At 54.6% G+C, this 22581-nt stretch overlaps 1 protein-coding gene across 6 annotated transcripts in view; it reads left to right on the forward strand.

Annotated features, from left to right (window-relative positions):
• MARF1 (meiosis regulator and mRNA stability factor 1) overlaps positions 1-17036 on the forward strand; it is a 31622-nt gene extending 14586 nt beyond the window's left edge. For 5 of the 6 annotated variants that reach the window (XM_078605146.1, XM_078605143.1, XM_078605142.1 and 2 more), the window contains exons 13-27: positions 829-909; positions 1334-1651; positions 2374-2493; positions 2950-3230; positions 3620-3843; positions 4326-4468; positions 4808-4941; positions 5382-5584; positions 6165-6461; positions 7621-7851; positions 8952-9170; positions 10483-10540; positions 10700-10846; positions 11053-11227; positions 12228-17036. In XM_078605146.1, the coding sequence (XP_078461272.1) occupies positions 829-909; positions 1334-1651; positions 2374-2493; positions 2950-3230; positions 3620-3843; positions 4326-4468; positions 4808-4941; positions 5382-5584; positions 6165-6461; positions 7621-7851; positions 8952-9170; positions 10483-10540; positions 10700-10846; positions 11053-11227; positions 12228-12261 (2665 nt within the window). In that variant the 3' untranslated portion in view covers positions 12262-17036. The remainder of the gene's footprint in view (positions 1-828; positions 910-1333; positions 1652-2373; positions 2494-2949; positions 3231-3619; positions 3844-4325; positions 4469-4807; positions 4942-5381; positions 5585-6164; positions 6462-7620; positions 7852-8951; positions 9171-10482; positions 10541-10699; positions 10847-11052; positions 11228-12227) is intronic. The other variant, XM_078605145.1, reaches the window with a different exon arrangement.
• The last annotated feature ends 5545 nt before the right edge of the window (positions 17037-22581 follow it).

Here is a 22581-nt window from a genome sequence, read left to right on the forward strand (position 1 = left end):
CAGTGGGTGGGAAAGTGTTGCTCCCTCTATTGTGTGGATCCAGGTCACTTGGAGGGATCTCAGAGGTAACTCTCTGATATCTGCCTTCCATGGACCGTTCTTAAAACACAAATGGTCCCACTGCTCTGTGAGAGATCATGACATGATGTCTGCGGCACATTCGGGAGACATCTGGGGGATAGTCGAAAACACAATATAATTTTGGTTGCGTTTTAATTATAAACATTTCCCTGGTGCAATCAAAGTCCAAGAAATTAGTCAAATTTGACATCGCTTTCTACAGTTGCACAACTTTCCAACATGGAAGGAATCTTTAAACAGCTTTGTCGTTGCTCTTCTCGCCTGGTGCTTTGATGGACGGGTCACTGGGCGAGCCCACCACTGACACTGTGCGTGATGATAATAATAATAAGAATTGTATCAACTTGTTATGCACCGGCAGACAGTGTTTGCTCGCTCGCCAAGAGAACGGACTCTCGAGCCGCAAGTAATCGCGGCCCTCTACTTATTAAGTTGTTACCGACCAATTCATGTGGCTTTAAATGTATCGGAGGAAATTGGTTCCCCTGGAGAAAACCCACGCGTGCGAGGGTGGGGGGGGGGGGGAACTTTCTGTCTCGTACAGACGGAACTGGCGGAGGTCGCACTCTTTCTGGACTGCCTTCTGGAAAGCCAGGGTACGGGAATGGGCGTTTCGCAACATTTGCGCGATCCTCCAACCCTCGCCACCACAGTGCTGGATTACGGGCCGCGTGCGCTTTGACAATGTGTAGACACGAGGCTGTTAACTGTTGCGACGTTTGGTTGTGTTGCGGGACCCGGGAGCAGGCTGGAAGCCATGGGGATCCTGCACGAAGCGCCAGGGGCCACCCTGCCCCTCCACCTCTTCGCGGATGTTTACGAAAAACGGTAGGCGCTTCACACTCGCCCCCCCGTCACCGTCTTCTGCACGTAAATTTTAGTTTGCGTTTACACAGCTATCTTTGCCTTTGTCGTACTTGTGGTAAAACATCAGTGAGAAAGGTTTATTGAAAACTGTTCTAATTGGTCCTCTCTATATTTCGATTGTGCAATCACCCCCCCCACCCACCCGTGTTCTGGGATAAAGATATTCCCGTCCGTACCCTCGCAGCTAGCAGCGCACCAACCCTGTGACTGAACGCCTCCGGGCGACGACGTCACAGCGGTGCACTCGTTTGGCAATACTCGTGTGCCTCCTGACAATCCGTCGCTGAATATTGGCACGAGCGTACCGGGCATCGCTCGGTCACTTGTGTCATCCAATCGGCGTGGTTGCTCGCCCCCCCCCCCCCCCACCACCGCCCCACTCCAGGTACGGGCGCAAGCTGGTGGTGTCGGACCTGCACAAGCTGACGGACTTGCTGTGCGTGCACGACCACGGCCTCGCGTGCCGCCTCGTGTCGCTGCTGCCGCTGCGGAACGGTCCCTACGTCGGGCCGCCCCCCGCCGCCACCATGGCCGCGGCGGCGGCGGCCGCAGCAGCGGCGGCGGCGGCCACCAGCAGGGAGAGAGAGCGGGAGAGGAACTTCTCGTCGTGCGGCAGCAGCCCGGTGGTGATCGAGGAGCTGGCGCATCACGACGCCTACTGCCCCGTCCACTCGCCGCACTCCGCCGCCACCGTCGACATCGAGTGAGGGCGCCGGCGCACGAGCGTGTGGTTTTATGTCGGCCACCGTTACATTTTCTGAATGGAAATACCTGAAGATTTTTTTTTTTACCTTAGTTTCGGTCGATGATGATGATGGTGTAGTGAGTTTTATGCAAGGGGAGACGCACCTTACCGAGACGCAGGTGACGAGGGGCTCTTGTGAGTTCGCAGGTCATTGGTCACAGTTCAGAGAAGCGTCGGTAAGATGAGACGCGACGCGTATGTTTCTGCACCATCAAACGGAGGGCACAGAAGCTCTAGTACTCGACGCGTGTCACTGGGCTGATCCACGTGGTCATATGGTGATCACGGCGGATTATGGATGCTCCGACGCAGTTCACGGATGTTCCTTAGGCTCAGACGAGTGTTCAATTGGTGCCGAAAATATTTGGCGAAATAGTTTTTCTTTTTTTTGTTTTGGCCATGGATCATTTTTGGACGAAAGTCCTCAAGAGTGACGGTGACTACAATCCCCACCAAAGATCCAAATTTGATGAACTGGGGACGTGAGCTCGCAGCACTTTCCCCGCCAAATTAGTTGGTGAAGCTGCCGAGTTGGCAATGGTGCACGAGCACAAATAAAACCAAAAACATAACGCGTTCATCAACAACGCTGTCTATAATCGGCAACGTTACGGACATTGGCCCTTCTTGCTTGCAACAGTCTTGTCAAGGCTATACGGGGTGGATCTTGTTGTTTTTAGGGAGCATGACCTGGAGGTGGAGTACTCCCAGCTGCCCTTCGTGGTGATGTCGCTGAAGACGTTCGCGGCGCAAGTGCACGCGCTGCTCCACTCGCACGACGGCACCGTGCCGCTGCTCAGGTGATGCGTCATTACGCGCCCCAACCCCCTAGCAGCCTCCCGGCAGCGCCCCCCCCCCCTCCCCCCAGACACTGATTACTGAAGGCGCTCGTCTTTGTGCTCAACTCCGCACGTGGTGTAAATGGTGTGTGTGGGGAGCGGTGAACTTGGCAAACCGAGTTGGATTCCCGTTCACGGTCAACGCCAGTAACTATTATTTGAACTTGTGCTGGCCCCCCCCCTACCCCCGCTAGTTTGATTCGGCCTTTAATGAGCACCTGGTGCTGTGTGTATACATTTTCACTGTGGAAACAAAGGTGGCCAGGCATGGTGCTAGCTGCACCACCCCTCGTGCCATCTGAGAACAGCACTTGACCAAACAACCTTTAAAAGCTATGCTAAGATTACCTGCCCCGTTGTTCCTTAAAAGCCTGTGCTGGTGCTCACGCCACTCGTTCGTCCCCCCCCCCCCCCCAGCTTCCCTGATTGCTACGAGGCCGAGATGGGACCGCTGCCTCGCGACGCGCAGGCGGCGATGGTTCCGACCGCGGAGGGCGACACGGGCGCGGAGGAAAGCGGCGACGACGCTGTCGCGGAAGCGGCGGCGGTGGCCGCGACAGTTTTGGCTGCCGGCTGTGGCCGTGGAGTCCCGCTGGAGCACCTGGCGGCGTGCGTGCAGGGCGTCCACGTGGTGATGGCGCAGAACGGCGTCAAGGTGGTCAAGTGGGTGCAGAACAAGCCGCCCCTGCCGAGCAGCGGTACGCACGCACACACGCACACACACAAAGCCAAGTGCTATTTGCGAGCACCTTACGAAGGCCGGTGGTTAGCACCTAGCCCCAGTGGCGATGTTTACACACCCCACTAGGTACTTTTTAAAGGTTGAATCGACCTAGGGGAGTCTCAGGACTGGTTCATATGACTGTCACCGGCGGTGGCCGTGAGCGAGAATCGAACTCGGGTCTGGTTGGTTCGTAGCGCGGCACACTAACCGCTGCCCTACTGCTTCCCACACATATGTTCGCACGCGCGCGCCCGCACACCTGTCATTTTTTTTACATTAGAACCTGGGGGAAGCTATAAATGTGTAAATAACAGATGCAACATTATACGTTTGTGTGTCGTTGCCTGTCTGCGCACGGCACAGACACGTGGCTCGCGTCGCGCTGCAAGAGTCCCGTGGGGAACCCGCAGCTGATCGCGTTTGCGCGCGAGGTGGTGGAGCTGCTGCGCACGCAGCCGCGCTGCCTGCTGGCCTTCACGCGCTTCATCCCCGCCTACCACCACCACTTCGGCAAGCAGTGCCGCGTGGCCGAGTACGGCTACGCCCGGCTCGGCGACCTGCTCGACGCCGTGCCGCACGTTCTGCAGGTGCGCTTGCGCGTTGCCCCGTTGTTCTCCGTTGCTCTCCCCGTGTGTAGCGCAGTTTTGCGAGTGTGAGGAGGTGTTGCGGTAATCATTTTTGGTTATTTTCAGAAGGGTCCGGCCATATTTTTCGCAGTAATGGGCGATGATTGCTCTGCATAATCCCAATTCGGTAATTTGCGGTTAATTTTTCAGATTTTTTACCGCGACACCGCCGCACAATGGGCCTACACTTGCGATTAGCGTCACGGAATCTGTAACGTTTACTGTGAAGCATACGGCTGCATATTCCTACGGTTGAACGCACCGGCAGTAATTTAACGAGGCGGCCGATTGATTCTCTGCAACAAGCGACGAATGTGCCTCTGCCGGGCCACGTGACCTCTGCCCTGATGGCGTCTTTTACCCTGGTGTAGAAACCTTCGTATTTTGCGTTTCGGGTTTAAAAAAATATATATCGCTTCTGTCCCGTTCGGTGCGACGGACAGATACTGGGGCTGGGCGGAAGGCGGCTGCTGACGCTGACACACCGCGTCCAGGTGAAGCGTTTCACTCAGGACCTCTTGAAGCTGCTCAAGTCCCAGGCCAGCAAGCAAGTGTGCTTGCAGGACTTTGCACAAGCCTACCACTGGTAAGATCCACGTCTTCTCGGCGTGAGTGATAGATCGCTCCGATTCGGAGTCCTGGTTCAATTAAATACGATTTTTTTATTTAAAGAAATGCATTCGTCATCAATTTATTTTGGGGTTGTATCGCGTACGTTTTTTTTGCCCACGTGACTTTGATTGGATTGGCTCTTGTCGGGTGGTGGAGGGTTATATAGCTCTAGTTGACATTATACCCACAAAAAATAAACCAATTATGAATCGTGATATTGGTTGTGAAAGCCTACGTATGGGCCTGTGTGTGCATGCGTGTGTGCGTGCGTGTTTGTGCGTGTGTGCGTGTGCGTCCCATTGCGCCGGCCCAGGTGCTTCTCGCGCGAGTGGGACGTGCGCGAGTACGGCGTGTGCGAGCTCTCCGACCTGCTGGCCGAGGTGCCCGATGCCGTGGTCGCGATGACTCCACAGGAGGGCGGCCCCGTGCTCTCCATCCCCATTAAAGGCAAGAGCTGCCCTGATTCTCCCCACCACTCAGCCACTCAGACACTCACTCGCCCAGCCACCAACTCACTCACTACACGGACCCCACAGGAGGGCATCCCCGTGCTCTCCATCCCCATTAAAGGCAAGAGCTGCCCTGATTCCCCCCACCACTCACCCACTCAGACACTCAGCCACTCACTCGCCCACCCACTCACTAACTACACTTTAGGTCACAAGACTTGTACCGTGCTGGATTTCATAGGTGCTCCTCGCTATCAGCACTTTCCTTCCAACAGTCGGGTAAGGCTACAAGGGGTGGGGGGGGAATCTTCGTCTTGTTGTCCTGCGTCTGTACGTGTATTAGCGCCAGCGTGGTTGCGTGTTACAGCACGCGCGCTTGCGCACTCCCGCACCTTGACGCGCATCCACACACGTCCCGCCCGCCTGCCGCGTGTGCAGTGCGCACGGAAGAGGAGCGGTCGCGCACACGCGTGTTCGCGCGCGAGGTCGTCAAACTGCTGCGCCAGATGCCGCGCGGGCGCATGGCGTTCTCGCGCTTCATCCCCGCCTACCACCACCACTACGGGCGCCAGTGCAAGCTGGCGCACTACGGCTTCACCAAGCTCACCGACCTCTTCGAAGCCATCCCCGAGGTGGTCACCGTAAGTGCCGCACCTCTCGGCCACGCGCAAAAACCCACCCACCCACGCGCGCGCGCACACGTTGCCGTGCGCCTTGACCGGGACTCGGACCTGCTCAGTGCTAACCACCGGCCCGTTTAATCGTCATGTCGATCGTCTGGCGATCGTGTGTGTTTGTTTTTTGGAGTGGTAGGTGCACCAAGCCCCGCACAAGCGCCGTGGTGACATCACTGCCATTTAGTGGTGCATGGCGTCCGCTGTTGTTATTGAGGAGCAGTTGTGTAGTGGTTAATGTACTTCACTACGATAAAGGATGTGGCCTTAATTCCCGGCCATGGAAAACATTAGTTGTTATGATCTCTAGTTCTACTGGTGTGTAAACATCGGGAATGGGGAGACAGGCAAGCCACATCATCCTCATACCCTCGTGCGCCCTGCTGGCCTTCATATGTGCCTGTCAGCAGCACCCCCCCTTCAGGCTTTGTGTGGTATCCTTGTGTCTTGTGCTTGTGTGCATGCATGTGTGTGTGGACGCGCGCGTTCGTTTGCTCCTTTTCGCACACGTGCGCGTCTTGCGCCTCCCCGCGCCGTCCCCCGCCAGATGCTGGAGCGCGGAGAGGACAAGCTGCTGGTGCTCACCGAGGCGGAGCAGCTGAAGGCGCTGGCCTGCCAGATCTCTCAGCTGCTGCGGGTGCACAAGGATCAGCCCCACGGTGACACTGCGGAGCCCGCCGGCGCTGCCGGTGCCGCCGCATCCTCATCCTTCGTGGCGGGGGGGTTGGCGCCGTCAGAGCTGCCGGCCGAGTACGCGCGCGCTGTGGGGCATCCGCTGTACCTGCAGGACTACGACGTGAGCTCCGTCACGGAGCTCCTGTCCAAGATCCCGCACGTCGTCAAGGTGCCACCGTCGACTGAGAGCACAGTTTCCTTCCCCCTTCCCCCTTGAGGGGACAGTTTTCCCTCCCCTTGAGTCGACATAAGGGAATGCCCAGGACCAGCCGTGAGCGGGAATCGAACTTGTAGTCGCCGTGCACGAACCGCTACATTACCACTCCCTGTGCGCAAACACGGTGCTGTTAGCGAGTAGCACCAATGAAGTCCCGGCACGGCACACGAGGGGGAGGGGGTGCCCAGTACCATGTTTACACAACGCACGAGATACTCATTTGAGGCTGAGTCGACCTAGAAGAGGCCCACGACCGGTTCATATAATCGTCACTAGTGTTGGCCATGAGCGGGAATCCCGGTTCGCAGCTTAGCGTGCTCACCGCGACACTTAAACACACGTACACACACGTACACACACGTACACACACGTACACACACTTGCACGCAATTGCTGGCATTACTGTCCGGTGTGCGCCAGCACATGCCAACGTACACCAATACGTGCCAGAATGAGCCAACGTGCGCAAACTTACACAAATATGTGCCAGTGTGCCACACCGCGTGCAAGCACACACCAACACGACCCCAGGATCCACTAGTAAGTACTGGCAGAGCAACGCAGGCTCATGCGCCAACAAACACACGTGGGGACGTGTCGACACGCCAACTTGTACGCGCACATACACCCGATACATGCCAACACACCAACCAATGTGTGCTCGCAATGTTCGCACGGACAATGACGCAACATTTCCCTGTTCACCGTGGTAAGATAAAACTGTTTTATTAAATTTGATCAGGTAAGGTCCACTGAGCTCTATATAGCCCTTATCCAGAAGCGACCTGGGCACAAATGAAAGCCCGACAAAGTGGCTTATCACGTGGAAATATATAGCAGTCAAATACTCTTAAACGCATGTTTCTAAATCCACGCGACCACGGGTAGAACATGCAGACTCCAGATATACAGGCATCAGGGTCGGGATCGAACCCACGACTTCCTCCCGTATACCAGCCCAGGAAGTTAACATCTCGTTATCGTAAACCGGAGACCACCGCGTGTATAAGCGCTTGTGAGCAGCGTGTGCAGGGGGTGCTCCCAAGCGCTGCCCTGCAAAACCCTGGAGTCGCCAGCTGACCTCCGGGTGCCTCATCCCCCCTCTGCCCAGGTCGTGGACACCCCCGCGGGTCGGCGCATTCAGCTGCTCTGCCACAAATCGCAGAAGGTGGCCACCACCCAGCTTCTGCTGCTGCTCATGTCCCAGCGCCCAGGGGCCTTGGTGAAGCTGGCGCTGCTCGAGCAGCTCTACCACGCGGTGTTCGGGGTGCCGCTGGCGCCGCACGACTTTGGTTTCATGTGCCTGGCCGACATGCTGCGCGCCATGCACAACATGTTTGAGGTGGGTGGGCGGACGGATGGACGTGTGAGCTAGGTTGGGCGTGCGTGTGTGTGCGTGTCAGTGACGGGGTCTAGGATGGGTAGGCGAGACGGGCGAGTGGGTTGCGGTGACAGGATGCGCAGGGCAGACGGGCGGGTTGGGTAAGCGGACGTGTGTGGGCTGGTGATGGGGTGGGTGGACGAATGAGCGAGCGGGCTGGTAAGAGTGCAAGAAACTTAGCAAATAAGTGGCCGGGTTCAAACGATAAGCGGGAAAATAGAAGGGCTAGCCAGATGTTGGCGAACGGTCGTGGTGGGCAGGCGGATGGGTGAGTGTGGTTTTGTGGGTGAATTTGCAAGTCGGCCAGGCGGGCAGGCAGGCAGGCAGGCAAGCGGGGATACACGTGTGTACATAGTGAACGATCTTTGGCCGGCACATCTTGAATATATCGGTGAGGCTTTTGCGAATTTGCGGACACTTATGACTATCGTAACGAGCGCAAAAGCTGCCGTTGCGACGTCCGCTGCGGGGCCACTGACTCCATCCGTGCCCACGTGTGGTAACCACGTGTGGTAACCACGTGTCGTAACCACGTGTCGTAACCACGTGTCGTAACCACGTGTGGTAACCACGTGTCGTAACCACGTGTCGTAACCACGTGTCGTAACCACGTGTCGTAACCACGTGCCGTAACCACGTGCCGTAACCACGTGCCGTAACCACGTGCCGTAACCACGTGCCGTAACCACGTGCCGTAACCACGTGCCGTAACCACGTGTCGTAACCACGTGTCGTAACCACGTGTCGTAACCACGTGCCGTAACCACGTGCCGTAACCACGTGCCGTAACCACGTGCCGTAACCACGTGTCGTAACCACGTGCCGTAACCACGTGCCGTAACCACGTGCCGTAACCACGTGCCGTAACCACGTGCCGTAACCACGTGCCGTAACCACGTGTCGTAACCACGTGTCGTAACCACGTGTCGTAACCACGTGTCGTAACCACGTGTCGTAACCACGTGTCGTAACCACGTGTCGTAACCACGTGTCGTAACCACGTGTCGTAACCACGTGTCGTAACCACGTGTCGTAACCACGTGTCGTCCCCGTGCGGGCAGCTGGAGACGGAGAGCGGCACCGTTGTGGGCGTGCGCCTCACGCCGCTCCTGCAGTTCGCGGCGTGCGTGCGCGCCCTCCTGCTCACCTACCACTACCACCAGATCTCGCTCGCCGACTTCCCGAGCGCCTACGCGCAGTTCACGGGTGACAGCGCGGCCTCTGTGGCCTCCACTCTCGGCTTCGGCTCCCTGGAGGAGGCCCTGCTCGCCTTCCCACAGGTGTGCCGCCAGTCGATCGCGCTTGAGCCCACGAGTGGAGCACCGGCTGCTACCGCCGGCTTCCCCTCCTCCCCCACCCTCCCGCCCCTTGTGGGTCACGTTCACGTGTAATCCGTTCATAGATACCGAGTCAAATGAAAACACGCAGTGATTTCCTGCTCAAAGAGCAGTGAGGCAGTGATCGTCTCCGGTTTACAGCTCTGAGACACTGGTGGAGATACATTCCTGTGGGGTCTAATTTGTAGGACAACCATCGTTGACTTCCCCCCCCCTCGCCCCACCAAGTGGTATGTATTTTATCGTCCCTGGAGGGATGATGGACAGTCAACGCCATTAACCAGGATTAGAACTCGCAAGCTTCCGATTTCCAAGCTGCTCGCTCACTTTTTCCGAGTCACCTGGCCGGGCAACTAAAGTAATGGTCGGACATGTTCGGGAAGAAATAATATTTAGGGTGTTGATGTTCAGTGATAACTGATGGTGATGTGCTAATAACTAGTTGAGTTTAGCACTTTATGTTATTGTTTTTACTTGTGCTGTGCTGCACATGATTTGTTTTGCAACCTCAGGTAGCAAAACAAAAGACACTTTTGTCGAGGCACAGTGAATTGTTACAATTCAGTTCGCACGGTTCCATTTGAGTGTCGTTTTTAATTTGTTCTGTCTCCTTGGTATTGTTTGTTCCTCATGTTGTCCGTGTCGTTTATATTATAATCTGTCCGGTTCGTGTTTGTCTCAGTTATGCTGTCATTGGTATTGTCTTTGTCGTTTTGCGCCATCTTGTCAGTATTGTCCTTGTCGTTTGCACCAGTTTGTCTCGCTTGTCTCATTTGTTCATTCCCGTTGGTTTTATTCGCCGACATTTAATCGCCAGAATTTGTAAGTAATCGATTCTGACGGGCACAATTGGATCCACGTATTGTGAGTGAAGATCCATTTTGATCCATTTATGCCCGCTTTGTGTATGTGACAGCTTTGGCTTGACAGTGCTGCGCGAGTGGTATTATAGCTGCTATATGAACCTGGCGACCCGAGTTCAATTCCCGCTCACGGCCAACACCAGTAACGATTATTTGAACTGGTACTTTGGCTCTTCAAGGTCGACTCAGCCTCAAATGAGTACCTGATACAGTGTGTAAACATCGCCACGAGGCAGACAAATGCGGCCGGGCATAGTTCTGGCCACCCACCCTCCCGTGTGTCCTGCCGGCATTCATAGGTGCTGCTCATTAACAGCAGTTGCCCCAATAATCTGTTACAGGCTATACGGGGAGGATATGTCTTTATACTTGTGTCCCTCCCCCCATCCCAGCAGGTGGTCTGGGTAAAGAAACACAACAAGATGCTGGTGCTGAAGCATGATATGAGTGGTGAGTGTCGTGCGGACAGACTCGGCAAAGCGGGGGCGGTGTCTTACAGCCCGCATTTTGTTGACATTTGTGATGCATACAGTAGTAGGTTCTTGTGAAGCGTTGCGTGCTGCAGCGGCAAGGCTCTAAGGAGGGGCATCTCTGGCCGCGTGTTTGCAGTGCGCCTGTCCTGCTCCTCGCCAGCCACCCTTCCCAGCGAGGAGGGGGAAATGCACTCCGAGCCTTCCACACCTCCGCCGTCCGCCACCTCCGCCGGGCTCTCCATGGACGCCCGCGCCGGGGTCCTGAATGCCGCCTCCCCGCAACGTGAGCAGCACCGCCCGCGGCCAATCGCAGCGGCCTGCGGGCGAGCGTGGTCGCGCGTTTGGTCCGCGCGCGTGCGGCGACGTGATCGAGCGGTGGCGCCTATAGAAACATTAAACACGACCGGCGAGCGGGTGAATGGCACGAGTTGGAGCGCTACGTGCATCGTCAGTGACAATGTTGCGTAATTGTGCGATGCGCGTCGACAGGCTGCGCGGAGCTGGCCCTGCTGGGCCCCTCGCTGGATGAGCTGCTCAGCGGGCCGCTGCCCCCGCACGCTGCCCTCGCCCCAGCTGCGGCCTCACCCGGCGCCGCTGCTGGCGCCGCCCACGGCCGCCTACTCCCGAGACCTCATCGAGTTGGAGCCGGCAACCGGCGACAGCGGTAATCGATTGAACGGCCACGCGGCGGCAACGCACGACACGCACCGCGATAAACGCAAGCGGCGCCAAGCATTGTGGCCGCGGCGGTCACGTCAATGGCACGGCGCTGGTCGAACCTCGTCATGCTCCCCCAACGTTGTCGGTCGTCGTGACCACCATTATCACTCGCGTTGTCGTCACTGTCGCATTGTTACAATTGCCAGAGAGCACCTTTGGTTTGTCGAATATATTTTGTAGCTTTTTCCCCCCCCCCCCCCCAAAATAGTGTTTACAATTGGTCTATGAACGTCGTGTCGTGAGACGAGAGGAATGGGCAGAGGTTTTATTATCGGAAGAAAACCTATGGGTGTAAATCGTAAGTCTATGGATGTTCATTTGAGGCTGTGGGTCTGCACAAATTTGGGTCTCTTGCTGAGAACAACACTCTTGCAGAACCAGTGCATTCACCCCTTGTTCGACAGCAGCCTACGGAAGCGGATATCACAATACTACATCTTAGATCACTTCAAGTGACCTCATTTACTGGCACACTTTGGCCATGCATTGTCCGACTGATCCCGCTACGGGAAAATTTTTTTCACTTGGGTACGTGTTTAATTCTCGGAGCTGACATGAAAAGCCAAATTGAATGTGGGTGGCATTTTTGTAAATTCATTGGTGACTGATTTGAGCCCGTCACCTTGCTACACTTGCGAGCGAGGTTTAATCATGGACGAACTCACGATCTTCGAAAGAACTGGCTTCGTGTCCTCTGAGCCACACCTCATCTTTTCTCACATGGACTGAAGCTTAACAGTTAACTCTGATTGAACACAAAAAGCAATCACCATATATGTCAATCAACAGGTGGAAACTCAAAGCCCACAAGGCATTTCGGTATCCATAATTGCCAAATGACCCAGTCATCATTATCGCACAACCAATGTTAGCTTTGTTAGCGTTTCAGATGGTGATATTGTAATGATGGTGCCGATTGATGTGGTGATTGTGGCTACCATCAGATCCGTCATTCTGGATTGCAGAGGAAGCGCTTGAGCCACCTCCGAGCTCTCCCCCGAACCCAGCGAGGAGGAACGGCTCCCCCCTCCCTCGCCCGGCCTCTCGACAAGCAAGCTGAGCCGGCGTTGTCGTCGTCATCAAAGTCATCCTCATCATCCTCATCATCGTCGGACGTGAGAGTCGAAGTGGGATGCGAGCCGGCAGGGCCGGGAGAGACCGGCAGTGTCAACGGCGGCAGCAGCAGCTGCGGAGATGCCGACGGAGTCCAGGAAGAGAGCGAAGGGCGCGATGACGCGAGAGGGGAGGACGAGGCGGCGCCCGACAGCCCGTCGCGCCGGCGCACTGGCCGCTCCCGCGTCCGCCTGGCGGTGAGCTTCTCGCTCGCGCCGCTGTGATGCCCCGCCAGCGACGTTTGCCGTCTGGCCGCTTTGGCGCCAACGGCGAGATTAACGACGACCCGACGGCGCCCACGGTACGGCAGTTCAACGGCCGCGCCGCCGACGACACCGCCGCGGCGATAACGCAAAGCAGTGCCTTGGCACTGCCGCCACCGCCACCAGCTGCACTGTGACCGAGGTCACGGAATCGTCGCGAGGCGCGAGCCGCTGCAGGAAGTCCCTCCTGCTCTTTAAACACCCTTTTTAAGTAAGGCACAACTAAAAAAAAAAGCAAGACGCACGCCCCTTAACCCCAGGCTGCCGCGGTGCGAAGTTGAAGCTTAGCCCGTGCAAAAAAGTAGATAAAAAAGTTTACGATCAAGCACGCCCGTTAACGGCGCTCTCGTGATGTCGCTGCGACGGCCATACCCGCTGATGCCGTGATGTCACTCGAGCCCTATGACAGGAACGCACGACTTTGACTTTAAGTTATTTTTTATTTGTACTTATCGAAAGCTCAATTATGTGCCCCCCCCAAAGCAGCCCACGCCGAGGATAAAACAAACTTTAAAGCCACTCCAAAGAACAGCCACCGCGGTGATGTACTAGAAACTACGCACGTGACGGTCATGCTGCTGCAGGCTTGCCACTGCACAGCATCCGTTCTCTCCGACGGCGGCTTGCACTCGTGTCGGGCAACCCTGCAACGTGCAGCCACCCAGTTCCCCTGCACCGTGTCCGGACGACGGGAGCCGCCGGTGTTGTGCGGGGTTACGACTCAGCAAAGGGTCCCTTCGGTGCTTTAAAAAAAAAAAAATCTCGTACACAAAACCAAAATTTTGTTGCGGCCGGTGAAACACGAATATCACAGTTTGGCTTAAAGTGGACTTTTTTTCAGACTCTTTATTTTTTAAATATTTTTTTTATATTTTTTTAAATAATAAAAGTTTTTTTTTAGCAGAGAATACATAGCGAGGCTTGGGTCTCAAGAGCCCTGGTCTCACTTTGGTTGCCGCGTTTTTTGGAAATTGCATCACGACAAACGTAATGCATCATCGTTGCCCCCAAGTTTGGCCAGGTTTTCAGCTGGCTTTTTTAATAGCCGCGAATAGTTTTGCGAAAAGTTTAGCAAACTTCGTGTTGAGTTGGAAACTGGTCATGAATTCTCCTTATACTTTTGTTTACATTTTCTACGAGGTACCTTCAAATATGAATGTTTTGGCTGCGACACTGCTAATGGCTGAGCTGTAACGACTTATTTGCGCCAGCGAGTAGATTCGCCCTTCCGTTGGGATAATTACGCGAAAATAAAAAGGAACAAATAGAACCAGACCCTAAAATTCGACGTGAAGTGCTTCGATCGCTCTTAAGGTGCATCTCGAGCAAAGGTCCTGAACACAATTTTACTGTCGCCAAAATAAAGTAAAACTCCCAGCAAGAAAACCCTCAGCTAGAGGGAGCTCTAGAGAGGAGGCCCCTTAGACAGCGTTTGGCGTGTTAGAAGTTGCTGTTGAGAATCCGCGAGCGTCTCCTCGGGTTTCAACAACTGCGCTCGCCCCATCACGGCGATTTATGCCCCCTAACCTCCGCTCACGGTTGGCCCAATTCAACGACGTCGAGCCCGATTGATGCTGTTCGCTGTATTAGAATGATAATTGCTGGAGGGTTGATCATCAACGAGCAAGGGGGTTCCCAGTCTCGGTCGCTCTTCCAATGCATTTTGCCGTCGTGCCGCGTGTTTTGTAGGCAGGATGTCCGACGTTTCGCTCCACGAGTTGAATCTCCCAGGACGCGGCGCGGAACGTCCGAACGGCACGCCGAAGGCACTTGGAGAGCGATGTAATGGCACAACCCCGATCGCCTACACGGTAGCATTGGGCTCCAAGTGACCGATTCTACGTCACCTTCATTGTTATTCTCTCTGTTGCTGGCGGGGTTTTAGTTTTTGCTTTGTTCTAAACGATGGAGGCCGACGGGGCCACGCGTCACACGTGGGCACGCCTCTCGTCGGCTCGGACGTGTTCAAGCCGATGCCCCCCCAATGCACGCTCCGCGTTCGGTGATCCCCTTGGCCAAAACATTTCCGACGTGTCTCCCCCACCGCTGCCGGATTGCTGGGAGAGAGAGGGGATGGGCGGCCTGCCATCGAGCCGAGTTACGCTTTTTTTTCTCGGTTAGAGGATCGAGCGCGTAAACGGATGTGGCCGGGCATGCTGCTTTTACGACGGTGTCCACAGGCACGCGCACGGCCGCGTTGGCAACAGCCGTTACATTCGCTCTCCTTCATTGCGAGGACTTCGAGGCGTTACGATTAAGTTGCGCGACTGGAATGTTGAATTGTTGAAACCTGGCTTGAGACTTAAGGTGAAGCGCTACGTTTAAAGGCAAGAGTGGCGAAAGCGCTTGCCGTAGCCCTGCCTCCAGCCGCACGTCCGTCCGTCCGTAGGCCTCGAGCCTTAAGGCCAAAGCTCCCGCGGTGCCTCCTGCCATCGACCCGATCCGCTCCTCATCCCCCGTGGTTTTTTGGTATCCGTCTCTTGAGCTCCAACGCAACTCGTCCCGCAGCTGCCAGGGCCCTGTCGGATATTATTGTTGGGGATTATTTTCTCCTTTTGGTCTGTTGCACCCCCCGCAACCCACTCCACCCTACTGCCCCCCCCCCCGCCCTCCCGTTATGTCTCCCACCAAGTAGCTCCCCGTGTTTTTATTGCGTGCACCGCTCTTTGATCTCGCCGCGAAGAGTTTTAATTCGGTTTGAGCTCGCTGGACCGGCGCCCGTCCGTTACTGCGACCGAATGGGCGCCCAAACCGATGACAAAACAAAATGAAATAAAAAGGCATGAAAATAATGCAAGGGAATGAGGCAGCGTCTTCGCTGGCATCTAGAGATTACGTTTATTTTCTCTCCCTTCATTCATGCCTCGCTCTCTTTCTCTCGTTCTCCTGGATTTGTAGTCGGGGGTGTGGCGTCATCCTGAGGATGACTATGGGCATCCACCAGGGGCAGCTTTTCCCCGGCGTGGGTGCGACGAGACATCAAACTCCCGTGGTCGCGGTCGCTGTTCTAACGTTCTCGACCGCCCTTGCAAACCATTGTTTTTAATGTTTTGAGCTATCACGCCTGTTGCACGGAGTGGGTGACCGTGCGGGCCTAGCCTGGGTCTCAGTCGTGCATATTACGCCTTCCAGGCAGTGGAAGATACCTCGGCAGGAAGATTCCTTACTGAGATATCACGGCGAACGTTGGTGCTTTTTGGCGATTGTCCTTGAGGGCAGGGGCTGGTGTGTCTGTGTGTCTGTGCGCGTGTGCCTGTGTCGGTTGGCAGCAGCCTCTTGTGCATGCGTAAGCGTGTGTGTGTGTGCGCGCGCGTGCATGTCGTTGCATATGCGTAGCACAAAACCACGTTTGTGTTACTCCTTGCCCTTGTGTGGAAAACGGTGATGCAGTGGTTGGTGAACTACGCCAATATCCCAGCGAGCTAGGTTCGATCCCCAGCCATGGACAATATCAGTAGCGAGTGGTGTCGGAACCTGTCGTGGACCTCCCTTCGGTCGACTAGGCCTTAAATGAGTACCTCGTGCACTATGAAAACATCAGCTGGGCCAACAATCGGCCGGGCGTGGTGCTGGCTGCACCACGCCCACGTGCGCCGCGACGGCCTTAATAGTTGCTCACTTACAGCACTTGCCCCGACAGACTACAAGGCTATACAGGGGATTTTCATTCTTCGTGTGTGTGTGTGTCTCGTGTTCTTTGTGACGTGAGAACGTGGCCATGTTGCGCGTGCGGATGCTGTATTGTGCACAATCCGCACTTTCGTCATTGTGTGTGTGCGCGTGCTGTAAGTCGACACACAATTGTGTGTGAGCGTGCATGTGTGCGTGTGTGTGCGTGCGATGCACTAGAACATGTCACACACTGTATAGTGCAGTTTCCCAGGCGTGTGTATCTCTTTGTGCGTGTGTGTACTGGGTGTGTCGGGCACGTGAACTTGAGTCCAGTTCTCTACTCCCTGCCCCAAGCATCGCAATGCCGTCTCACCTCTCTATGTTACAAGCCCAGGTGCATTCCTTTTAGTCCCAGCTCTTGGAGGCGGGGGGGGGGGTTAGTATTCATTTTTTACACCGAAGCTCCACGGTTTGTGGAGCGGGCTGTTACATATCAACTGCCCGATAGGAACATCCTTGTCAGCGGAGGAATACACTCGACTGATGGATCCCTCGTCAGGGTGAACCGGCGTGTAGTCATCCACTTAGTTTTAACCTCCGGCGAAAGTTATGGAGGCCCCACCTGGTTTTAAGCCTGGTGGTTGCGTTGGGCTGGCGTGCGGATTGACCCGCACGCTTGCCCCGCCCGGTGGGTTTTCTTTTCTTCGTCCCGTGATACCGGTGCCAACGATCCCACCCCCCACGTCACGCCCCCCCCCACCACCCCCCCCCCCCACTCCCACTTGGCGCGAGCGTCGCGTCGCCTTGACGCGCCGTGAGTTCGGGGCCGAGCGTCGACCGTTGTGAAATATGCAAACCTTGCATAGATCGCAACCGCGCTCGCCACCCCACCGCGTCTCTCGTGGTCGGTTGGGGAGGAGGTGGGTGGGGCGGGGAGTGGATGGGGGGGGGGATGGTGGGGACAGGGGGAGTGGCTCTCCGTTGGAAGTCGAGTCCAGGGTGCCCATTTATTTTAACATTACGAGGACTGTTCATTGGCTCAGGGTGCTGCACGTTTTTATTTTGTTAGTGGGAAGGTGGATTGGGGGGGGGGGTGTTTGCAGGAAGAAGGTGGGGGGGGGGGGGTTGAGTGGTTCCCGGAGGGGGGGGGTGGAATGTGCATGTTTGTGCACATGTGACATATCAGTCCGCCATGTTGGTGGCATGAACTCTGCCATGTTGGTGGTCGAAATGAGCGACACCAAAACTGCGCCGTCTCTATTGCATCGCGTTTGCCTCCGTCTGTGGCAGTGCTCGCACCTTTATTGGCGCTTGCGCGTGCCGCTCCTGCTCAGGTGAATCGGGTACCAACAGTGAGACTGTCGAAAGAAAGTTTGGGACTGTCTGGGCTATAGCGGCTAGGCTTAAGAGCTAACATGTGCAGTGGGGGGGGGGGGGGTGCAGGGTTGACCTGTTCTTGGTGACCCAATTTTCATCGGACGATCATTGGTAAAGAGGGCACTGGGAGCTCTTGTCGATGAGCCTCGCGGTATCCCCTGCCGAGCGTTGGTGATGTTTTGTTGTTGTTTCGAGCCCCGGCCTTGGCTGGGCTTGTGGAGCTGGGCAGGGCCTGATGGGTCGCAGTTTGTGGGTCGCAGTTTGTTGCTGCTGTTTTGGGGGTTTTTTTGTGCTTTTTAATTAACGAGATTGTGTCTTCGACCCAGTGCGTTTGTGTCTTTATCAGTTTTTAGAATTGGCCAAACACCGCAATCAGAAGCTTCCTAGAAAAGTATCTAAGCCCGGCTGAGGTTTTCCTATTAAATATGCCAATTTAAGATTCATATAATTGTTCATGAAATAGTTTTCTGAATTTATTTTAAACTTTTATGGGAACTTGAGCCATAGCTAAATGCATCGAAGCTATAGAGGGCTTTCTCCTCGCAACAACATTCGTACCCAAGGAATTCAATGAACTCTTTAGCACCCGTGGTCACTTTTTTTTCGATGCCCGGCGATTTGTAATTTGGCATCCGAATGGCGACGAGGGGTGGGCCACCTGCGGCCTCGTTCGGCTTCACTTCTGATTTTGTCCCATCCAATGGGATCCGCTTGACACGTCGCAATGGTCTGTGGCAGCCGCTTATTCATTATCTGAGCAAGCGTTGCCGCTGTTGCATTTGAAGGGGTCTGTTGTGTCCTCCCTCCCCCCCCCCAATCTGACCCTCCTCTACTAACCTCCTCTGGGCTTGGTTTCCGGCCCTTACAATAGCTTGTATCGGCTGGGTCAACCAAGCCCGGCAAGCTACGACCCAGAGACATTTTCCCATCTCCTTCACGGTGAGCGGTTTCGGTGACGCCCGCTCACCGTGTCCACCACCCCGCCGGACGTTTGTGAACGTTTTCGAAATTTGGGAATCTCAGTGGGGTTTTGATTTTGTTACGTGCATTGCGGTGTGTCTTAGCATTCCCCTTTTTTGTTTATTTTGCTCTTTGCGCTGTGACGCTTTCGTGCATGTTCACTTTTTTTGACGGTGCCCAAAAAAAAAAAAACGCGTCCAGTGGACGAGCTGAGCGAGCGCGCCCCACTACTACAACTATTATTACGCGCGCGCACGGCTCAAGGGACGGGTCCAGGTCGCGGAACGGAGCGCGCGAGATGCATCACCAATGGCAGCAGAGGGCACCGTGGGAGCGGCATCCAAAAAAATGTTAGTCGAGGACATTTTCTCCCGCCGTACGGCGATGGACGTGCGGCGGCGGCGGCGGCGGCAATCCCACGGCCGATATCGTCGCTGGGTCTCGCGCGATGGAGCAGGGTTTAGCTTCGTATGAGCACTTGGTGTTGGGAGGACTGCTGCCTTGCGAATAGCAGCTGTTTTGTAGGCTTGGTGGCTGTGTAGGGTGGCCAGGAGGTGGCGGTACAGCAATGGATTATTGAATCTATTTAAAGAGAATTTAACTTTTGAGATCCTCATTCATAGTTCCCCCTCGTATTCACAGTTTTTCCTCCCAACGTGAACCGAACTGATCGTTCGTGGACCCTTCGGAGGGGAAAATAAAAAATTAAGTCTTGAGAATTCGCGAGGCTTTCCCCGGGAAAAAATATAGGGCGTTATTATTTGCACCTTGCGGATAGGGTGGGCGACTCGGTTTTTGCTCTGCGGGCCATTTTTGTATAGGAGGAGGTTTGACCGTTCAGATACGAACGCTCGGCTTATCATGAACTCTGTTCCGACTTAACCGGGCATTTTGCATTGCATGGAGCAATACACACTGGCCCCGTCGTGAAGAAATGTTAACGTGTAAACGATAGCGGCCGTAGCATTGCGTGCAACTTCGTTGTAAGAGGAGGTTGGACCGTTGCGATACGAACGCTCGGCTTGTTCTGAACTCGGCTCCGACTTGAACGCAGGGGAGGTGGTGGCGGCGACGACAGCGGCCGTCGATCGGAACTGATTTGGTCACCAGCTTAGAAAACCCGGCGGGGGATTGCGTCTCTTTGGCAAGGGGAGACCCGGAGTTCGAGGAGGACACTAAAAATCCCAGTTGGATTGGCCTTTGAACCTACTTAATTCCAGTCCGCATTTTCACACCCGCTGCCCATGTTGCTGCGTGTAAATATTAATGGTAAGCGGCATCGTACGTGAGGTTAGGCGTTGTAACAGTGCATCAAAGCGACGATTCGAACGGATCGTTACTCTTTGAGGATGCACGTAAAATGTTATCGCGTGTAAGTAAAAAAAAATGTATTTACATTGAATTTGGAAATGATGCCGTTAGTTTATGTTCTCATCTCGGCCGATAGTGCCGAAACAAAGCTGTACAAACGAGACGCGCGAAAAAGAAAGGACCAATCCAAACGTGACGATGAAAAACGATACGAAAAGATAATCGATTCTTCGAATGAAACCGCGACCCCCCCCCCCCCCCCCGAATAACGAAAGTTTGATTAAGTTATCAGGGGGGGGGGCGGGGGGGGGTGACCATGCCGTGTGCGTTGCTACGCTGCTAACTGTGAAATGTGTTGAGCAGGAATGAAAATCTGTATGCGTTGGGCGCACACACAACCTCCCGTTTACATTCGTGTCGTGTGTAGTCGCGTCACCTGTAAGTGTGCGCGTGCGTTAGTGTGCGTGTACGCACACGTGTGCCGCGTTATGCAGTCCAGGACGAAATAGTTTCTGCCCTGCTCTGCATAAAACAGCGCACCGCACGCAACCACTCTGCACGTAAACCGCCCCCAAACTTTGCGGTAGTGACAGCCGCTATAGCAGATAACTGCCAGGTGAATGGCAGCACCATTCACCCTGTGGTCACCTCTTGCTTCTACCGTCGCCCTCCCTCCCCCCCCCGAATCCCCCCCCCACCACCACATTTTATTTTACCTCTTGAGATGATGTTTCTCCTTCCATCCCTGTGCCTCGTCCATCTTCCTTAAGCCGCCAGTATTCATGCAGGCACGTCCGGTACCCCCAGTGGACAATGGGTGCGATGCCTATGTACATATCATGTATAAAGAAAACCTTTTTACGACGAGACCACGTGGATTTGACGCACTAACCCCGGCGTTACGCAGCCGGCGAGTTGGCCTCGTGGCATCCGCGCGCGTCGGGCATTTTGCGTCGCATGGAGCAATATACACCGGCCCCGTCCTGACGAAATGTTAACGTGTAAACGATAGCGGCCGCAACGTTGCGTGCAACTTTCGGTCGATTTTGAAACTTATGAAGGGAGCGCAGTGCTCGGAGAGAGAAGCACTGGCATCCAACTCCTCGGAGACGTTGGAAGAGTCGCGTTAAGACGCTAGTTTGTGCCGATGGCGTGGCCAGATTTGAGTGCGAGTTCGTAATTCAAGAAGTGGCCACCCCCGGACCGATGGCGTTAATTCCGACCTCGAGCCGTCGGGGAAACCCGGCGAGCATGCCTTCCAACAAAACAACATTATTTTTTTGCCGTGGGAACAAAACATGCCACCGTGCGTTCGGTGCACAGTTCGAACGGCAGAATGACGTCAAACGAAACGGAAAGTTCGAGCGGGCGACGAAAACGCTCCGGGTGCGGTCCCGCGTGCGTGTGTCGGAGAGCCTGGCTGGTCGCCGCATAGCCCGGGCTGGGATTGGGCGGCCACCGACGTACGGATCGCCACCGATCGTCCTCAAATAGAAAAACACTGAAGACATTTCTCAGCGGTCATGCTTTTGCTTCGGGTAATCGGGCAGCCCCGCGTGATTGCGCTCGACCCACGTGGTTGAATAAATCTGGTCGCAGATGTCACGCGGCGAAGAAAGCCTGCGAGTGTGTTTTTTTTTCTTTTCTTGAAGGAAGCCATAACCCAAGAAAACAGGAAAACAGCTCTCGTATTGTAGACACGCACCGAGGCCGTGCGTCCCGGGCTGTGCCACGCCACGTCGGACGTGTTGCTCATGAGAAAATAATCATGGTGGCATCTGGTGCCGTCAACGTGACGCCATATCCAACATTTCGGTGGTGCCACTCGAGCGCAATTATGGATTGCATGACCATGATTTTTAAGTTTTTTTTTTTTCCCTTTATGATCAAAGATCGGCGGACAAGCCCAGCAGGACACACCGCCTGAGGGTGGGTGTCTACGATTAGAACTGTACATATTTTGAGATGCGCATTCGTTTTGGTCAACTGCACACTCGTTGATTTACAGTGCCAATTACACTGGTCAACACACTTTTTCTGGCATAAGGTATTCTCGAACGGTTTTAAGGTAATTTTGGGGTGCTGATTCCAAATATGGCATCAGTTTTTGTCTATCACATCAGGTTTTTGAGATCAAATATTGCATTTTCAATAAAAACTGCAGAAGAAAAATATTGAATAAATGTGGATATTTACATAAAATGATTATGAACACACTATCCTAAAAATACAGCACCATATTTAAACACTAAAGCAGTCACTGACTCGCAACAACTTGCAATCATTAGTGACAGAGTTAATTTCGGGTAAAATCTATGAAAATGGGGTATGCCGATAGCATAATATGAGATGTGATAGAGCAAATCTGAGATCAGATTTGGAATCAGCACCCTGAAATTAGTCTAAAACAGCTGCAAAAGTCCAGGCCAGAATTTATTTTTTTTGTTGACCAGTGTTATTAAAGAGTGTAACATTTAAACATTTAGGCCACCAAGTGTGCAGCAACGGTGTTATCGCCGCACACCTGCGCATATGCAGTTGCCCACGACGACGATGATCACGGTAATGCTAACGATGACAGTGACGGTAATGGATGATGATGAGGAACCTTGGTTGATCGTCAATACGCGAAAGTGAAAAGGATGTCACGGGTGCTTCTTGT

This window comes from Lampetra planeri, chromosome 23 (assembly GCF_965212315.1).
Source record: "Lampetra planeri chromosome 23, kcLamPlan1.2.h2, whole genome shotgun sequence".
Classification (NCBI taxonomy): domain Eukaryota; kingdom Metazoa; phylum Chordata; class Hyperoartia; order Petromyzontiformes; family Petromyzontidae; genus Lampetra; species Lampetra planeri.